The sequence below is a fragment of the Myzus persicae genome, unplaced genomic scaffold (assembly GCF_001856785.1).
Source record: "Myzus persicae strain clone G006 unplaced genomic scaffold, MPER_G0061.0, whole genome shotgun sequence".
In the NCBI taxonomy this organism is placed as follows: Eukaryota; Metazoa; Arthropoda; class Insecta; order Hemiptera; family Aphididae; genus Myzus; species Myzus persicae.
In genome coordinates, this window is record NW_019103989.1 from 10,185 (window position 1) to 32,610 (window position 22,426).

Here is a 22,426-nt window from a genome sequence, read left to right on the forward strand (position 1 = left end):
ATATGTTAGATAGGTCACCCAGTGAATGAAAAAAGTCAAATATTTAATCTCATGGTGGATGGGGATATTTCTAGTCCGAGCCGCGTTTTCCAGGATAGGGAAAAATACTCACACTCCAGAAACCTGTACATGATAGAAATATGAAAATACCACATCAGAAAATGTATGCAATAATATATTTAAATTAAATTAAACAAGAAATTATTCTTGTATTTAAACTATAAATGGCATTCACGAAATGTGTTAAGCAAACTGATTTGTATACCTTTATATTTTTAACTGTTTTCATTAATCAAATCCACGACAACAATAGCTATTGAGTTTTCAATAAGATATTTCAAAAATAATTTTATTTTCATTATTAATTATAAAATTATTGAAGATCATAACATAATATAATAAATGGATATCTAGGTGTAATGTTCTAATAATTAAAACTTGACACCAAAATGTTAATGTCTTAGAAAACTCTCTTTGTTGAACTCCGTAGTATTATAGAAGTTATAGAAGATTCAATATAGTTTATTTAATTAAATCGGATACACATCTTACACAACATAAAGTGAGTTTTCCACTATCTTCGTTATATAAGTAATACAATACTCCATTTATTTTCCAAATGTGATAAACCTTCAGTTTTGGTATCGTACGAGTTCATTTAGTGAGGGTGTCGTTATATGAGAAATATTACATTTGAGGAGTGGGGGGAGGGTACTGCAAATATATAGCTAAATAATTACAGCTTATTATAACACGAGGTGGGCTTCAAACCTCGAATGTCGTGTAAGAACGTTTAATAATATTGTACTAAAACCACTGGTGGACAAGTGATGTCGGAAACTAAAAACAAATCGAGAAAAAAATATGATCATACTCGTTTAAATATACAGTTCGCGTATCTTTTTCGTCACTGCTTCGGCGGCGGTTAGCTACGTTATGGTTTTGTTGTTTGTTAGACCTTCCACACTTGCTAGGCGATGCAACCGGAGAGAATTTGATGCACGGAGAACGGAATACGTTTGTCGAGGACTTAACAGATTTCTTAGCACCAAAATTACCTGAAAAAAAAATCAAAATATAAAAAAAAATTAATTTTGTCATAATAATTAATCATTCAGTATTTATTAGGGAATTATAAATGCTATTTGAAGCAAACAATTTTATTCGGACGTAAACGTTATTATTTCTTTTTTACCATAACATTTACCATCAACACGAAATTAAAGAAAAAGCAGATTATAAGTACAACGTAACACACTACTGGATATTTTCCACTTCAAAGAAAATGTAGGAATCATAAATTTAAATATATTTATAATAACTATACAATATAATTTTTACTGTGCGTTTTTCTATGGCAATAAGTAAAGCGTTAAACCAAATCATATATCTTGTATCAGAAAATAAAATTATCTGTACCCAGCCCAAGAACATGTCCATTGAACAATTTCTCGTATCTACGCCCCAAAAACCGATACACTAAATCAACTTGTACTCATAATTTCGACAAGTGATCCGTGCATCGAATAGTTAGATAATAAAATATGCCATGTGTATTATGCCACTACATTAGATTATTATCATGTAATCTGCATTATACTCGTATATATCGCTATGAACTCCTACAGTTATTTGTATTTAGAGCCGATTTCTGTTTTGAAGTACCATAATAATAATCAATAAACACGTATTGTACATATTATAACGTAGTCAAGAATAACTCATATAGAGGATAAGTTCAAATGCAATATAATTTATGAATCCAAAAAAATATTTAACTGCAAAAATCTTTTTTTAGGTGAATATACTACATATATAATATTATCATCATGACTCGTGAATCAATTAATTTGCTATACGAAAAAATAATAATTAATTTTCCAGTTATCATACTCTCTCAATATTCCCTTACTAGCTAATTTTTATTCAAGGTGTATAATTGTATATGATTCATAATGCATAACATACACTTAATGGCTACATCATAAATCTACATCATTTTCAAAAAAATGTATGATTTCTTTATTCTGAAACTATTTTTAATAGTTTAAAATTGATTTATTAACTAAACATCTCATTAATCTTAAATTAATATAAATTGAGATATATTTATACACATTGATACAGATTATGGTGTATAACATAACAAAATATAACTATAAAATAGTAAATAATCATTCACTAAATAATAACTTTTTTAGATTCAGAGCTGAGCGAGGAATGTATTGATTTTACAGTGATGTGAGCTTTTATATTTATTTATTTATTTATTTATTTTTTTTTTTTTTTTTTTTTTTTTGTGTGTCTGTCATCACGGTTTCTTGCAGTGAAAGTGCTTCGATTTTCTTCAACATCAACTTTTCTAGTGGAAAAGTGATTCTAGTTGGTGCATTCGGGAAGTCAAAATTAAAAATTCCCTATAGTTTTAAAAAGCAACAGGAAAAACAAAAAAGAAATTAAGAAAAAACGGGAATTTTTTCTCAAAACCATTATTTTTCGAAAAAATTGATTTTGGTTTTTAGTGTAACAAAAATGACGGTAGATACATGCAATTTTCACTAAATATTTTTGTAAGCATTTTCTATACACCATAAAGTGTAAATTTTTAAAGTTGAAATTTTTACAACATTGGATATTTACTCTATGTCTCTTGTAGCGATTTACTTATTTTGTAGTAATTCAAAAGCGAATTTTTGTAGACACTTAAAATTTACACCAAATGTTTATTTCATCAAAATAATTGATAAAATTTTCAAAATATTTTGACTCGTTTTAAGCTGTTGACAGACTTTCAATTTTCATTTTTTTTTCTATAAATATCAATACAATTTTATTGGTTGGGTCAAAAAGCATGAACATTGAATGCAAGACTTTAGATAACTTGTTACAATAGCAGTTGAAAAATATTAAAAATACACAGGCACAAAATTTTTTATAAGCATTTAAAGATCAAATGTTGACAATATTTATCAAATTGAAAATTGAAAATGATTTTGATATTATAAAAATTTTTAAAATTTTAAATTTTTATAGTTAAGGAACAACATTTTGAAACAAGGTTCCACTTAAGTAATTTTTTCTGTAACTAAAAATCTAAAAAATATATGAATACAGTTATTTTTTACAGACATCGTAAGTTCAAATTTGGATATGATAGTATATTAACACAAAGAATAATGTTTATGATAGGTATATTTAATATTTTTCTAGCATAACTGTTAATTTAAGAATAATATTAATTCAACTTAACGGTAACCATATCAATAATAAGTAATAACAATATCTCGTCTCCGCTCAGAATCGTTTTTCGTATACAATGATGTGATATCATGGAATTCGAATTCATTACCATCCATTACAGTGACTTCCTACACACCGAATGCACGGCAGAGCTACATCCACTTACCCACTTTTTTAAACTTAATTTTACATTAATCAGTAAATATAACCTTGTATTTAGTGTGTGGTTCCATATCACTATGATATGATTGTGGGTTAAAAAATATTACCATGCTGCTAACTACTATTAAAACGTTAAGATAAATTACTAATGTAAATAATAAAAAATAATTTTATTTTTGCCATTTATGGCCGAAACTTTTGAAATTGATTTTTGATTGTAGGTATTATGGTAGAAAAAATATAACTGTTAAAATAAATCAAACTAGTATATTATATAAACTTTTATATAAACATTTGTCTTGTGTTGAACTCGTTCAAAATATTATATCATATTAATTCTACAAAACCAAAAGCTATATAAAAGCAGTAGTTTCAAAGTGAACAATATTTAGCTCTTAAAACATTATGCGCTATATTATAATAGTTTCAGAAGCAGACAATCCTTTTATCTCAGTGAATATAAAATATCTTTGTCATTTTAAGAGGGGGCTAAATTAAATGAAACATATCAAACATAATGTAGGTACCTACTTAATATTATTTTAGCGGTGGATGATGTAATAATTTTTTTTCGTTTGAAAAATTATATTATTATATGGCTTAGAAAATATTTCAAAACAATTGATAAAAATAATTCCTTACATTAATATAAGAAAAATAAAAATTAGTACCATTAATTAAAGTTAGGATTTACTCAAATATGTACATTTTGCAGCGTAATAAAAATATTATAATATTCCATTTAAAAAACGTAAAAATTAAAATTGTGAAAAATTTTTAACTGTACTCTACATCACATCTACAAAATTAAAAATCAGTAAAAATTGCAGTCTCTTTGTTTGAATGAATATATTTTCACGGGCGAAGCGTATCATCAAATCCCGTTTTTCTATTTCTTGTTATTAAAGCTTCTAGAATCTAGAGCCACCGATGGGCTCTAAGCAAAACTCATATCAAAAGTTTCAGTCTTTGAAGGCTTACGAAAGTTATCGGGACAGTGAAAAATCTGTCAGTAAAAATTACGGTCGTGTGCCGGACGCCAGTGTGGCTGCTGGACGCAGCACGATTCCGCAGAGAATCCTTGACTTACATTCACGTATGTAAAATCTAAACTTAATTGTAAGGTGAGACATTCGTTGACACCGACTAGACTTTGTCGTGGTTTTTGATAAGTCATCATATGGAATTGTTATGGTGGCGTACAAATTTTACTCCGTGTTTTTAAGCGATACTAAGTTAATATTTCCGATACTACGAATCACTACACGAGCAGAGGGGTAGTCGGGTAGATCATAAACTATAATGATAATGCTCCTACAGTTTCTATTAGCACATACTGGGAAAACATAAAGGTTTTTGGAATTTCTGATTAATAATTTTCATTTTATTAGTTAGCTGAATCAAATACCCGTGTTCTCTAGGAACCTATTTAAAAGGGTGTTTCAGATTTTTAATTGGTTATAGAACTTATACAAACTGACGATAGTGTAACTGCGTTATAATCGAGTTAAAATGTTAAATATTGTTAGATAAATAAAAAATGTAAATATAACTTATCATAAAATCCAAATTTTTTATATACTCAACAAATTTAAATCCAGAAATCTGAATCATTATCAGTACTATTTTCCACAAGTACGTAATTTATGAATTCAAAATTAAAGGCAACCGATTATGAATTATTTCGGCCTATCAATTTCGAATTTTCGTTAAATTTAAATTACTTAAACTGTATACCCATCTAAAAAACAATTCGATATAAAATAAAATTCATATAAACTGATATATGGGACTATAGTTAAGTGGACGCTACACCCGCGTGTGTTGAATCTGTCTTAAAAATGTACATCGCTGCAAAAACTGTGTTCGTGGAATAAAACCACTCAGTCTATAGTTCTAGTGGAGACGAAAAAAGTTTACACAATATAGAAGATAATATTTTCAGTGTCGTAGAGTTTTTATTTGTTTGATATCATTAATAAGAAAAAAAAGTTATAATACTTTTGAAAATCTGATATTTTTACGTTTATCAAACTTAAATAATTTTCGATATATTGGTTTTATCAAAAAAATAAAAACGGTTCGACACATTTGAGATTCTCCCTCTATTCATGGTGAAAAATTGGTTTCTTAGTTATAACTACAGTCTACTCGGTTATTTCTCACCTGGAACAGTTTTTGTTATGTTGTACCTTTGTAAGACGGAGACAACACATGTGGGTGTAGCGTCCTCTTAATCGTTTAGATTATTGGCTAGGGCAAACGTAACCCGACGCATTATACATGGATAAAATAAAATTGTGTTAAACTCTAAGCAGTCATCATTATAAAAACAAAAAGTTTTGTTTTTTCATTTTACCGTTATAATATCAGCTGATGGTTCCGTGCGTGACATAGTTAATCGATGTTGTACAGATTATTCGATTTAAGTAATATCGTCGGTTTATACTTTATTCTAACAACTAATAAGTATTAACGAATTACGAATGTCTTAATAATTGTATTCTCTCAACCGCCTATATTGTGACGCTGAACTCATCTATTTTTAAGAGAGCCACCAGAGCTCTAAACTTTCCAGACTTAAGCCCCAAAATGGTAGAAATGGTAGATGGTTTTAGAACTTTATTCTGAATAAAATATAACAGGCCTTACAAACAAATCGATCGATATTAATGTAAAGTGTCTGATATCAGTCTGAATATCTATTTTTATAAATTGTCCAATGTCCTGCATAACTTCAATATTATATGATATGTAGCCACGACATAGGTACTATTATATATTTCAATACCAAAACCACAAAAAGTATTTTTTTTTTTAATCTTAAACTTATTTTCATGATCTCAATCATAAAATATATAAAATTCAAATTTATCAAATCCATTACTGTGACTCTCTATAGACACCTAATGTTGCTTTATTGAGCGTTCTCTACTAGCCTGCTTTTTTATATTTTAATTTCCAAGCTAGTTATGACTTTATGAATATTTCAAAATGTATTAACAATATAAAATTTTGCAGTGATGTTCGAAAATGTGTCAATCGTTAATGACTTACTTATATACGTATTAGATACCTGCCAATTTTGAGGCAACTCTAGCACTACACCTTTTTCGTTGTATTAATATATTTAGAATACGTCAGGAGGTAACTCGTACAAAAATAATCGACCTTTGTGACGTCAGGTGGCAACTTGTATGCTCCCATAGAGGAAACAACTAATGGGTCCGTTGTCAGATGCTGTAGAGTGTAGATGGTCGGAACACAGACAGCTTAATTGGGAGCGCAACGGTTCCTATCTAGAATGCTTACTTTTCTGGAAAGATCTTTGTGCGTCGTTAGTACCTATGCAATTTAATTTCTTAATCATGCTTTTCCCCATTTTCCCTTTTATTAGTATATTCATTAGAATTCTGATTTTGGAATTTTTAAGCATACCTATATACTTTATTTTTAAATTCATATTTTTTTTTATGCTAGGTACTTAAGAAGTGTCCTGTGGTGATACAAACTTCTATTTTTCAAATGAGAACTCCCCTCTTATATGGTTAATTATTTAGCAAATGATTTTCTTGAAATTGTCGATGTATTAAAATCAAAATTGTAATAAGTAACTTCTGAGATATTTATATACAAAAATATAAACTACATTATGTAATATTAGATGTGTTATTTACTATACTTGAACCATTTTTACAAATAGTTTATATCGGCAAGCCAATACAAAAAAACAAGTTATGAGCATTTTAAAATCATCTAAGCCACATACAACAAACTCATAGACATATTATTCTTAGTAGGTAGCTGAATACTAAATTAAAAGTGAAAAACGAGGGTTTCTATTTGAAAATTAGAAATTTTTGTTGTCACTGGATCAGTCTTAAGTGAAAAAAAATTCTCAAGTATTCGAAAATGTGGACTGACTTTAAATTTATTTTAAAAAAAAGGAATTTGAATAAATGCACAATTTAAGCATAAAAAAAGAATTAGCATGCTTAACAAATCACCATGTTAACTAATATTAAATTACATAAACTTTACATAACTAATTAGTTAATCCAAAGTATAAACATTTTTGCCCAGCATAAGGCTCTAGTTCTTCAGTAATTAATGGTTGATTTTCGAAATATTGTCGTTTCACCCTACTACAATAGTACTACAAATAACCATTCAGAATAATATATTCTAAGTATAACATAAGCTCCAAATTGATTTATTCTATGCAAAACTTTATTACATTGTGAATTATGATCTATGCAATATGACATTGTTGACAACTATAAATTGTATAGTATAACAAACGTTTTAATATTATGGTCGTTGACAATAATTAATTACAACTAGATTAATTAATATCCTATTAGTTGTGCTGAACTCGATAATATATTAAAATGTATTTTCCCTAGACGTATTACCCAACTTTAAAATTAGAAAAACTTAGTAAATTGTATTAAATATAAAATATAATACACAAACAATAATTATCATTATTTATCGTTAAGAAGAATTTACAATAAATGATAACGCACCTTATGAGCAAAGAGTACAATAGGTAATATTAATAAGTGTCTTACAACTAATTTAAAAATACGAGAACGATAATAATATGTACAAAGTAGGAATTGGCTTTATTATATAATTACCTATGTGCTTATTTAATTTAATTTGTACTCTTCTATTTTATAACTGTTGAGCTATATTAGTTGTTACTTAAAGCTATATTAATAAAAAAAAAGTAGGAATGCAAAAATTTATCTTGAAATGAAATACAATTAAATTGATAAATAAAAAACTATGAAATAACTACATACCTAAGTGTTAAATATCCATACAAAATACAAAATTATGTTTTATGATACGTAAAACTTCTTTGAAATTGCTGGGTGAATTGAAAATAAAGGCAAAGTTATTAATACAATTTTGTTTAGAAGGGTGGAATGAATATAGTTTTGTTTTTGAGGTTATACACAAAAGGTATTTGTAGAGCGGATAGTGTGGCTTGGTATATCTAAAAGGATTTTGGCTAAGAGGTCAGACAATTAATTAAATTGTTTGATAATTTATATGAGAAAAGATATCATTGTTAAGCCTCCAATCTGCTAGAGGTTGAAGAATTTATTCTTTAAAGCTGATACATTATATGGGGTCTCTATTTTTCCAAGTTTGTAGTTCATCATATGGAGAAAACGTTATTATATTTTTTCAATTTTAGAAATTTGAACAGTTTGGTAGGGACTCCTTATTATGATTTAGCCATATTCTACGAATATAATATTAATATTTTTACTAAGTATAATGGTTGTTTAGTAATGATCTTTTTCATACCATTTTTTTATTTTTGACAAATACTAAACAATTAGTTATTTACTCATATTTAAGATATATTTTTTACATTTTTTAGATAGAACTGAAAATATGAATTAAGAAATTCGAAATAGCTTAAGCTGAATATGATGTATCAGATAGTTCATATAAATTTACAGTATTATAAAAAATTATAAATCACAATAGCATAATTATTAATATAATCTATATTTATTACTTATAATTCAATATATTCATTTTATTACGTATATCTAGTACCTACACAATATAATATTTGATCAACTGTGTATAGTATGAATCATTTATTCGAATTTGTAATAATATATGCTAAAAATTAAATTTCACAACATTTAAACAGTGTATACCTACTGTACGTCTGTACGTAAATAATTAAGCCCGCCCACCTGTCTCACAATCTCAATTATGTATTATTGGACATCTAATACTTCAAATCAGCAATATTAAATATATAATTATATATTTGGTCCATACACCAAACCTATTCATTATTAATTTAGGATTATTCGGATCCTATAATACATCCCACATATATCATATAAATTACTTCCAGCGTCCATAGAATTTTTTATTTATTCATTATTGTGTTATTATTATTTCTTGTTTTTTACCGCCTACACTTTGCAGTAATACTACATATTTTAATTACAATGAATTTCCATTTTACTGGTGATTTGACAAAACAACTTTTCAGGTTATAGTTGAAAAATAAATTATAATATGAGTTCAAGTGAGCGAAAAAAAATAAGCTCAGCAATCATATAATATTTTATACAGAACAATGAGTCGACTACCGCAGAGAACAGCTAGTGGTTATTGATATATATATATTACTTTTATTTCTATTTGTAAGGTAATTCCAATCGAAAATGTTTAATGCAAGCTGTTCCATTACTAAGAGTCGTCAATACTTTATTTAAAGTACATCATATTATATTTAATGTAAAGTTTAACGTAACAACCATAGTTTCTTTCGTAAGAATAAAGTAAAAAATATTTTTTAAAAACAAGAAAAAAAATAACGCTTTCTACACTATGAATTAAACAAAATTGATATTTGATGACACATTTTTTCCCCATAAATCTTTTTGAAATAATAAGCGACCCCTATGTGAAATAAACTAATTTTTTATGCTACATTTTTACTTACCAGCTATAATGATTTTACTGTTAATAAAAAATAAGTATTTTCAAATCTCGAGCAGAAGAAAAAAAATGTAATTTATAAATTGGTAGGCCATCTTGTTTAGACACAATTCAAACTACTTCATTCTCCAATGATATTCGGGGAAGCATCAATCACTATTGAGATTAAATGTAGAAGACAATTATTATTATTATTAAACGACCAAAACATTAGTAGGTGTATAATATATTAATATAGTAATAATATACTGACGCCGTATCGTATATTGTAACATATAATATACACTAGTACAGTACACGAATGTATATGAAACACTGTGTGTGGTACCTATGTGAAAACAAAAAATATGACTACCCGGTTGTGTAATTTTTTTTTGGGTGGCCAAGAGCCGACTACAACAGCTAAATAATTAAATCGCTTCCAGCTACGACAAAGCGGTCAACAAATGGCGGGCCGCGGACCAATTTTTTCCGGCCCGCAGATGAGAGGAATAAAAGTTAAAACTGATAATAAAACACATTGTATTTTACCGGCGAAGCCGATATTGTACTGATTATCAATCATGTCTTATCGCTCATTTCTTGAGGTTTTAATTGATGACCATTAATAATATCTGCCTAGAAATTTGATGGGCCCCGAAAATTTTCAAAATTTACAATGCAAAATAATAAATATTCATTGGTAGCTCTTGCACTACGGCATGTTTAAAAATGGATATAACTAGTTAAATATTTATCAGACTAATTGACTTTCTAAATATGTTGTTGTGTACACGGTACATGGATACCACAATAACACCAATTAAAATATGTAAGAAACAATATTTTTTAACTGCTGATAGGTCAATCGCAAATATTTTGTACATTGTACATATTATATTACTTTTTTTAAATTTCATTGCTATCCGATTTACGGTTGAAAAATGATTTATTAACTCGTATTATTTGTTTATTAGGTATCTGTAAATAAAATATTTAAATAATACACATAGTTTCGATTCAGCTTAATAATAACAAATACATGGAATTGAGAATTAACGCATAATATTCCACCTATCCTTGTAACAATTTTCGGTTGGTGTGATCCCTAAAGGCATATAAATCGAAAAACATAATGTTATTTAAATACCAATATTTATTTTTAATCAGAATTAATTTTGGTTATCTATGATTTTACAGCGATATCAAATTCTATTCACAATACAACAAAGATCCACATATCATGTTCTTGTGACCTATTTATTGTGCTACATACCATTCACACTCCAACAAAGGTTATCAGTAAATTTTTATTTTTATTTTTGCTGCAAATGAATTTAATTAAATTGATCCAGACTATAATTTTCAGATTTTCTAATATTGAAAGAAAATATAATATTATGGTCATTAAATGTTTGCGTACTTAAATGCTACTAAATAAAAGTATACATTTATGCCAATAATTTAAACATTTATCTAATATAAAAATACTCTAGATACTAAATGATAATAAAATAAAATATTGAAGTAACGAAAACGTATAGTTTAATGTATATTTTGTTGAATAAAATGAAACCTTTAAATTTATATAGATTACATTTAAGCCCTTTTTATACCTCTGTAAATACGTTTTATAGTCATATCATTTTTAATATAAATGTATTGGCAGAATTGAACATTTTTAACATTTTGTAATTTGTTCATGAATTAAAAAAAATTGAAAAGAAATTTGATACATTTATTTTAACTTTCAGTTAAAGTCATATAGTCAATGGTAGGACAACTAGACTTAATAATATTTGTATTTTCTTTAAGCATAATATAACATAGTATTTAAAAGTAGTGTGTAGAATTCACACATATATATATATATATATATTATATATTATATATTATAGGTATTAAGTATTACTTTATGTATTTCATATATTTTTAAGCTGAATCCCTTCAGAATTTAGTTTAAAAAGTTACTTTAAAGTTACTTTGTAGTGCCTAACCATAATGGGTTGTAAACTCACTGTCGGTCAAAGGAATACATCAAAGGTTTCCGTATTTTCATACGTAAATTAGTTGCATAAATATAGAAAAAGAATACCTGATTTTGAAGTAGGTTTGTATATCGGTGTTCAAACCATTAAATACGATTCAACATATATTTTATAAAACATTATAATATATTTTATAAACATTTTTAAATAAATAAGTGATGGGGAAAAATGATTAATAATTATAAATAATGAACTATATTGTTTTTATCGAAAAATCAGCAATGAGCCAACTAAACAATCATTTTTTTATTGCTAATATATTATAATTAACAACTAATAAATCATTGTTTTCTTCATTAAAAGCAATTAAAAAATAAAAACAATTTTTCAAAGTTTTGCTTACTACGAGTATAATATGTTTTACTTTTACGCTAATTTAAACGGAACAAAATATATGTACCTACTATTTAATATTCCTAAATATAAATGTGCACAAATTTATTCGCCAATAAACGATGGTAGCAGAAGAGTAGTATTGTTAAGACAAAGCATCTTCTGCTATAAATTAAACAAGGAGAAGAAAATATATAAATATGCATAAATGTATTGATAATAATAAAAGAGACTAAGAATAATATACGGATCTTATAAAATATATTTCAATAGAAACTAAAGAAAAAAATTTCATATTCAAATTTTTAAGCAGATAATTTTATATCTATCAAAAATATCGGCTACCCATGGAATTTATTGGAAGGTGATTATATATAGTAAATAAGCAATCATAATTTGACGCAATCTATTATAGATCATATTATTATATTTTTATGTATACACCAATGTGTCATTTATATTTTTTTCTGTTAAATAACCATCCGTTTCACTTACTCGACCAACAGATATGAAATTGTAATTTGTACATCATTCAAAATCGAAATTTGACTTTTCTCGACTTACTAGTTGTAAGTCTAAGAAGTTGTTGATATGAAGTCATAAAATATGCATCAAAGTATGTGAATAATGGGACCCATTTCAATGAATAAAGATACATATTTTTACAATTTTGTACCTACTTTATCAGTATTAAAATATTTTTTTTTCATATCTTATATTATATTTATTATGTACATGTCATCATATATCATGTTACTATAAGTATGATATTATTTAAAATATTACTACTTTGTTATAAAACAAACAGTTTTAGAAAACAATTTATCAACAACATTTCTAGGTTAAAAATACCTATATTTTATAGAAACTAATAAATACAAAATAACCTACACTAATGCAATAGATATTTTTTTTTTTAATTGGTTGACGAAGCAAAGAAATTATTTAATTCAATATGATATTTTACTGAAGATTTTTTTTCATTATAAATTTATATAATACTAGTATACCTACCTATTCTTAATTTTGGTCTTAATACATAGTAAAAAGAAGAGATTAAACATTAATCACCTAGTAAATTTAAATAATTTTTGATAATACAAGTTAAAGTTTAATTTACTCTTTCATTTCTTGTAATAAAATACTAGAATAATAACAAATAATAAAACCCAATGACTTCAATAAAACTTTAAGTAATAAGATGCGCGCATGGCGTGATCTCAATAATTATTGTTATTCTCATTTCTCGTAGGGTTTCTTTATTAATGGCAATTTCATTGTGTATTGAACTCATTTGGTACGTACATGTCGCACATGTCTCCTCGAGGATAAAAAAAATTATTGATTGCTAATCAAATGATATTATTTGAATATAGAAAATTACGTATACAATTTCATTTATTCAAAACATAAATAAAGCGATAAACGAAATATGAATGACCAAATTACAAAAATATTTCTATTTATTATTTTACACATGCTTTATTAACTATTGCCTATATTTATTTGTAGAACATTTATATTTAAAATCATTAAAACAGTTTTATTCATTCATTTTTTATTCCTAATTTCATTTGTAATCACGATTTTTCATAAATCAATAAATTTAATGTACATTGAACATGTCATACAAAAATATCTTTCAACTATTTATTAGCCGTGAGGTAAGCTAACATATAAAACTAAATTTTCTTATATTATATTATTATTAATAATAATCATTTTTGTACATTTGTATACTTAATAATATTATCATAAGAAAAAAATTTAAAAAACACACTTTATAAATGACTTACAAAATGTACGAATTAAAATAAGAATTCAATTAGAATAAACAAACCCTACTCTTTGAGATCAAATGACAGTATGGAAGGCGCAATTTACTTACTAATTAAATCTGTTAATCACTCAAAATTAACTTGTTATGTCTATTAATTGTCTTTCGTAAAAACGTTCTACATTTACTAAAATGTTTGACGACTTAACCAGTTATTTCAGCTAATTTTCAGTGGATATAGTAAATATTCTATCCAGTATATCCAATGAAAATGAGTCTTTGAACTTAAAATTATTAACTATTGAGGACAAAATTAATGCAATAGGTAGCTCAGAATAAATCTTTAAGGTACCATCAACGTTGAATTAGGTGCCGAGTAATGTATGGACAAAGAAATATATTAGGTACTATTTAATAACTCTGCAAATGATGCAGCCACAGTTAAAGATGTTTTTTTAAGTTTTTGGAATACAATTATAGTAACTACAGTCTCTCACCTAGGAACTCTCTCTCCTACATCTATTACACCAAGACCTATCATATTATGTTTTTGTATCAAAGGAAAATCTTATCCATATTCAAATCCTAACATTAATGAAAGTTGCATCTAACACGAAAGGACCTTAGATACTATATTTAAAAATAGTAAATTGCATGCTATTTATTTTAAGTATCCTAATAATTGTGCTATATGTATATTTTTTAGATAAAATGAGTATCAAATATATTTACAAAATGTTAAACACTCAATAAAATTGAATCCCTGTCAACATTGATCTCTTATAAAAATGTTAGGACTACCTCTGGTCTTCCCAATTCTTTATCGCTGGAATGTAGAAGTACTAATGACTGTCAAAGTATTGTTTTTTTTTATGCAGACGTTATTTCTTGTTTATTTAAAAAAAAATGTTTGTTACAGTTAATCTTAAACATGGTATAGTAGTTAGGTTCATATTGAACTTAGTAATAAATGTAAAATAAAATGAATTGATGAATTCCACAAATTAAATAGATTACATTATAAAACATGTATTGGTCTTGTCCATCTCCCATATTCTTGAATAATTGAATGTCTGTATATTTATTCGTTCTCACACTAATACTTTTAATTAACACTACCTTAAATAACAATATTTTCTCTCTTCTTGGAAATCCACATCTATCAACTCAATTTTCAAAAAGGGAGATCATAAGTGCAAAATTGTCACCCTATGTTCATAATTTTTATCCTATCAAAAATATCACTTAAAATTTAAAATCAACAATATTTATTTTATATCCGTGAGTAACATTATTTCCACAGTAATAACTCTACCATTATTAATTTAATCTCTTTTAAAGGGTTTATTCTCAAACTTTTCCTCCAACCAAACAGATAATCTATATAAGTTGGTTACATAAGGCAATCTTTAAAAAAGATGTTGATTAAATAACCAATAAACTTTTAATTCATAAGATTAAACCAATTAGCTTTGCTGACCTTTTTATTTTTTGGTTAAATTTAATCTTAACATAGATGTAAAATTGTTAAACATAAATTTGTATTTCATACACAATTTCAGTAATTTTAGGTGTTCACCTCTCTTTGCTGTTATTACATTTATTTATTAATGATATTGTTTTCTTTTATACAGCATCCTAATAATCTATTGTTTGCTGATAATTCAATGTTTTCTTTAATTGAAAAAATGCAATATTAACAGTATTTTCCACTGCTGTACTTCAATTTTCAAATGGCTAATTATTATCTATTAATGCTAACGAATACGTTATAATTTAATTCGATCTTCTTAAATCAACGATCTTGAAATCAGTTTTGACAATAAACTTTTTTATTTTTTATTCCATATTTATTTATTCAATTAAGAATGGAGTACTAGTCTAACCTTGGCATGGTAATTCACTATTTTTCTAATATTAACAATAATTTTACATTAAAAAGTCCTAATATTATATAAATTATTTGTTACCAAATATAATACATCTTAATTATATGGGTGACATGTAATATTGACTACTACTCATTATATTCAAATTAAAGAAATCCAAATTAAAGTTCTGATTTTTATTTGTTTCAAAAATAATTGCAATAGATCCAATCACTCTGGGATTGTGATGATACCTTTGAATATTTAAATTGTAATTCCTTAAAAGATAGAAGATATCCATCAAACAATTCTGTATAAAACACCTACTTAATAATAAATCGTAGATGACACATTCCTATACTTTATCAAATTAACTACAAAATCAATAAGATTAATATCCGTTATAAAAACCTATTTAATATCTCACAATTTTCGATAAAATGTTTATTCTAATATAATTATTGAGTAAATATTTTACCATCTCTTGGTAATACGCTGGAAATTGTAAATGTATTTATTTAATATTGCTTTCTTATTTATTGTTTAAAATTAAATTTTATTGTATTTTCTTGACTTGTTTCACTTATGAATTAACAAGTAACAACTAACTAATTAACTAACATTCAAAACATGTTTCGTACATAATTTCTATTTGATGTTTGTCTTACCGTCTGTTGTGTACAAAATATTTATTTAATAAATACAAATCAAATTTAATTTAAATGTTTTATTTTTATATAGAACAATATTAGTCGAACTTTAAAAAAATAAATTTAATTTTCCATTATTCAAAAAAACTTATTAGGTACCTATCTAATGAAGTAATCAATAATCATAATAATGCTGTATCGTTCATCAACAAACATAGTTAGAAATGTTAGAATTGTGATTTAATTTGTTATTTGAACTGTTAAATGTTCGGTTCGGCTCTAAAATTGAACCGTTTACAACACCACAAAATAAATAAACAATAGATATTGATGAAATTGTAAAAAATTAAATATTCTGATAAATATAATGATGTTTTGGGTTATTAATAAATAAAATAAAATGTATTAATTATCTATAAATATTTATATAACAGACAACCGTTTTGGAAAAAGTTGGCTAAACCAATGATAAACTCGAGAAGAACGAAAAAAGCTTTTAAAATTATAATTTAGTTTATACTTCGCACTTCTTTTATATCTATCTGAGTGTTTATTTTATAAATAAAAAAAAGGCATTCTTGAATAATTTCAATTGTATTAATAATAATAATAATTTATAGTATATATTCTAAAGTAGTGCTGAGTTACACTGATCGATGCACATATTTTATATTTAACTTTAACTTTAGATGAACGAAAATATAAATACTAAAATAACAGTATATTTATAATGGCATATTATTGGTAAATACAATGAAGAACTAATAATACCTATTAATATAATAAATGTTAATATTTTATACATCAATTAGGCGTCCATTATGCTTCACATTACGAATTTACTATGGGAAAATAAAGTTTAAGTTCAACCCCGGTTACAACAAATTATAATAAATGTATTTAAATATTAAAGTAATTTAATAAACGTTTTTTCTTAAAGTAAAACTGATTTTTTTCTTAACAAGCAAACCTACCCATTAAGTTATTTTCATTAAAAACATTTATACAAATATTATTAAAAGTACTTGTAAAGTTTTTTAAAAACATTTAAACAATAAAATAGCAGTTTAAATTTAAACATGCAGCAAACAAAATAAATATTAATTACAAATTAATTTTACTATCTACTTTTGGAATATAATATACGCATATAAAATTGTTTTTCAATTAATTACCTAAATTCTTTCAGAAAAATATTTTAAAATACTTCTCAGTGTTAAGTTATTTATTTATTTAAATGGGTCGAGCCCAATAAAGAAAATAAAAATTAAAATAACAATCATCACATTAACAGAATAATATGAAAATGGAAAAAAAAAGTAAAAGTAATGATTAGAAAAACTCATATCCAGTGGTTATAATTTTTTTTAAATGAATTTAGTAGTGTATTGCCATTATTATTATTGTTTATTATGTAAGATATATTATGAAATTATAAACTTTATTGTAAGTCAACATCATAATAATTATAATATTATGTCATAGTCGTCATAAAAGTATAAACAGCATAGTGTCTAATAGGACACTTAAATCTGACGAATAAAATATGTGAGTAATTAAAACCAGAATTTACAATCAATTTTTGAATTAAACAATTAATATAAATAATAATTGATGAAGGTCATTACAAGTTATTTTATGAATAACAGTTCAGTTAGTACCTATTGGTTCAAAAAATAAAGTATTTATCATGGATCAGAATTATAAAACATTATTTCATAAAATTTGACATACTATTATCTTATCGCTTATGGAATTTAAATTACATGAACACAATGTCTAAAAGAATGAAATTATCATTTAAATACAACATAGCATAATATCATTATACCAAATACTAAATAAAACATATATATTTTAATAATATTTTTTTTTCAATAAACAAGACATAAATGTAGGTACGAGTACGATATAATGCATGTATTATTGCTTTTACGATATTAAATATTAAATTATTTAAGAAAAAAGTATTTTAATGACACAACACTATTCTTGTTGTTATTAATTACGTATAATGGAGGTTCATACCTATGGGTAAATATATTTTGATTGCAAAATCATTACATATAAATATTATATAGATAGTGTTCACTATAAAAATTTTCACTTTAGTCAATCCAAAATTGTTTTCTTCTATTATAATATGCAGGTTAGTCCACTCAACATGTTCATCCCTATTGTTGTTTTCTTTCAGTTAATTTTTAAATATACTTAAATATCATATTTTATAATTCATGAGATTTTTGTATTACTTGACGAGTGTCATGTGATGATTCAATTTTCAATTTCTTTATTAGAACCCCTTTGTTAACTGTAAATTATTTAACAGATAATTTTTCTGAAAATGTTGAAGTATCAAAATCAAAATTCGGACCAGTGGTTATTTAACTCTGCAATGTGTTCAGAGGATAATAGTTCCGCGATAATGGTTTTGGATGATATGGAGGCTATATAATTATCTATGTGAGTCGATCAATGTTTATAGTGTATACAATGGTCTAAATACCTACTTACAACAAATATTGGATCCGATATTACATATTAATATATTTTATATTATTGTAATACCATTTTGCTATTATCAAACATAGTCCAAAACTATTACAAACATTTTAATAACTGAAAAACCACTCGTTTGAATTTTTAATTAGATACATCAACAATTAAAAAAAAATTATTCACTAAATAATTTACAAAGGAAAGTTCTTATTTGAAAAACAAAAGTTCGTGTCATCACAGGAAACTAATTTTTAAGTAGTACGAAAAATTTTAGGAATTTGAAAATATAGTGGGTATATTAAAAATTCCAAAAATCAGAATTTAAATTAATTCATTATTTTATGAACATGCTTGGTGAGTCATAATGTATAATACAACCAAGGCCAAATCTGTGATCAATAGAGTGATTTCTCTATATCACCATTTTAAAATTAAATTTGTAATTTGTATTATTGTTCTTTTTATATACCTAACACTATATATTACATCTACCCCATAACACTTATCATTATTTGTTAAACGAGTGTAGACTACGATTGAAAAATGCGAATAATTGACAAAATTGAAAGATAAATGTGATAAATATATTTTTTGACTTTATTTCTATTACATGTTATTTTGACCTCATTAATATATTTCATTCATCCATTGTATAATTTAATTACACTGGTTTTTTAAGTTTTCGTTGAGTTACTTGGAAGCAAAAAAAAAACATCTCCAGCTTATAAAAACATTATGGCGTTAAAAAGTAATAAATTATATTCAACCCGCATCGAATGACGTTTAACTTAATGCAATTATTTTAAACACCAGCGTTGAAATTTAAATAATAATTTAATGATAGATACGAGAAATGACTTTACATGTTAACTAGGCATTTCAATTGGTAGCACAATAATATTATATTGTTTTTAATAGGTATATATATAATTTTAAGTTCCCATATAGAACGTTAATTTTTAATTATTTTCCCAATACATCCAATGATAATCATAACATTGTAGTAAGTGAATTATTTGAAAAATAAAAAAGTTATAGTGTCAACTGCATTAATTTACTCACAACTCTTTAAATTAATGTATTGGTATATATTTTAATAGTAAGAAATCATTGTGGCAATCATTCAAAACAAAGGTACTCGTGGAATATTATGCATTCACAATTAATTATTACAGTTATTGTCGGCTCATAAAAACCTCTAAACGTTGTAAGACTATTAAAATATAATTTATTGAACTTCATTTTTAGTTAGCTGCGTACAATGATTAGTACGACTTCGGTCGACAGCGAACCAATTTTTATAAGTTCAATACTACTAATATTTCAATTATTGAACTTTCCCGGTATTGCCGAGTATGTTCAAAGTAAACGATCGTAAGGTTATAATAGGTACACGTCTGTGCTGTATTTCTGTAGTAGTTCTTGCCATGCGCCTACGCATAGCATGTTGCCGACTGTAAAATATTTTCTTTCTATAGCGACTATAGTATATGAAAAGTACCAAAAACTAATTAAATGTATAAAACATTGTTTCAGATGTCCAATTTTAATTTTTAAAACAGACTCTAATTCGCTAGTCTCTTTTCCAAGATAAGTAGAATACATTTCATTATTGTTTTTTTTTTTTTATATACGTGGCCTTTTTCATTAAAAACGGTGAAACAATTTTTTTTCCAGATAAACGATCGTTAACTTGTAAAAATGCACGGTTTTAACCACATTAATATTTTATTTTTATGACATAATAACATTTCTTGATACAAAAAATCTTAATTAAAGATTAGAAGAAAGTTAATTGATATTGTAATCACGTTGTCTCTATAATAATAGTTTTATGAAAATCAAACACTCTGTCGGAATAGCTATTATAATCATATTTTGTCTACCATCAAATTAGTGAACTAAGTGAAACATTAAATATCAAATAGATATTGTAATATTTCTAAATACTATCATTTTGTTTCAGTACATGGTTATTTCTTATACTCTGAAAACGGTTTTTTTTTGTATTTCAAGTTCTAACAAACCAAATAAACAGTATAATCAAACGTAAAGTCAAATATTATATATTGTTATGCGCAGGTGCATGCGAGAACTGCTACAATTGCACGAGGGACATACATACATCACAGACGTGTACATATAACCTTACGATCGTTTATTGTGTACACACTTGGCAATCCCAGCAAAGTTCAATCGCAATATTGCTAATATTTAACTCCTTGTAAATGGTTCACTGCTGCCGATAGTTGTTCTAACCATCCTACGCCCAAAACCAAAAATATATATTGCGATTCGACGAAATATATTCGAATAGTCTTATAACTATCTGTCTTAATATAAGCCAAGAATAACTAGGTATAGTAAGTAACTGTGAATGTATAGGTATGTAAATTATAATACCTGCCATGTATGTCGTTTTTAAATTAATTAATCTACGGGGTGATCAGTTTACTATAAGACTAAAGACACTCATTATTATAACAAAACGTTGTCGTTTATGAATTTAATTCATTTACAACGCGTCGGTACAAATGTATATGTTAACTACATTTTTTTGGGGGGGATGATATTTTAACTATTTTCTCTCATTTTGACATTTTTTAGGGTTTTAACTCTTTTTAATGATTAGGTACATATTTAATTTTATACTCCGGAGCAGAATATTATATTTTGAAGTAATTAGATCTATTAAATTCAAATTTCAGACAAGTAGTTTCTTAGTTATAAGTATTCAAAGTTTAGATGAGCGGAGAAGTATACCAAAATTTTGTAGGGTACCCTTCTAAGAGAACACTTATCAAAACTCGAATAAGTTATAACTCATAAACTACTCATCCAAAATTCGATTTGTATGCATTGAAGTATATCAATAATTATTTTGTATTGGAATATGGAATTGAAAATACATACTGTCAAAAACTAAAATAATTTTAAAAATGATAACGTTAAAAAAAAGTAAAAAATAATGTTTTTTAGAAAATTGTTGTATTTTAATTTTTAAGGACTTAAAATTGTGTAAAAAAATATTTTACTAAACTATGTTTTTTGATATAATCGTGGTGTCTTGCATTAAATGAATCACTCGGTATATGTCGTAATATATTATACCTACGTACCTAATTTAAAATAAATATGGATTCCTTATAATTTATGTTTAATGAATTAACATAAAAATATATAGAGTACACAGTTTACAGTAGTAATATTATACTATGCACATACCTATTTCATGTTTAAAATTCTAAAATATAAAAAAGAGGATATAGTTTTTCAGATAAGTAGGTGTATCTAAACACTGGAAAGTTCACTCTGTGTTCTTAAAATGCGTTTTTTAATCAGTACACATTTTCTGAGTACATTTAATGGACATTTATTTAT

The 22,426-nt window shown here is 25.6% G+C and overlaps 1 protein-coding gene across 1 annotated transcript in view; it reads right to left on the bottom strand.

The window, feature by feature from the left end:
* Positions 1-480: 480 nt before the first annotated feature.
* Positions 481-22,426, bottom strand: part of LOC111037321 — a 43,307-nt gene continuing 21,361 nt past the window's right edge. Inside the window, exon 4 of the mRNA XM_022319841.1 lies at positions 481-1,058. Within this exon, the coding sequence (XP_022175533.1) occupies positions 841-1,058 (218 nt within the window). The 3' untranslated portion in view covers positions 481-840. The remainder of the gene's footprint in view (positions 1,059-22,426) is intronic.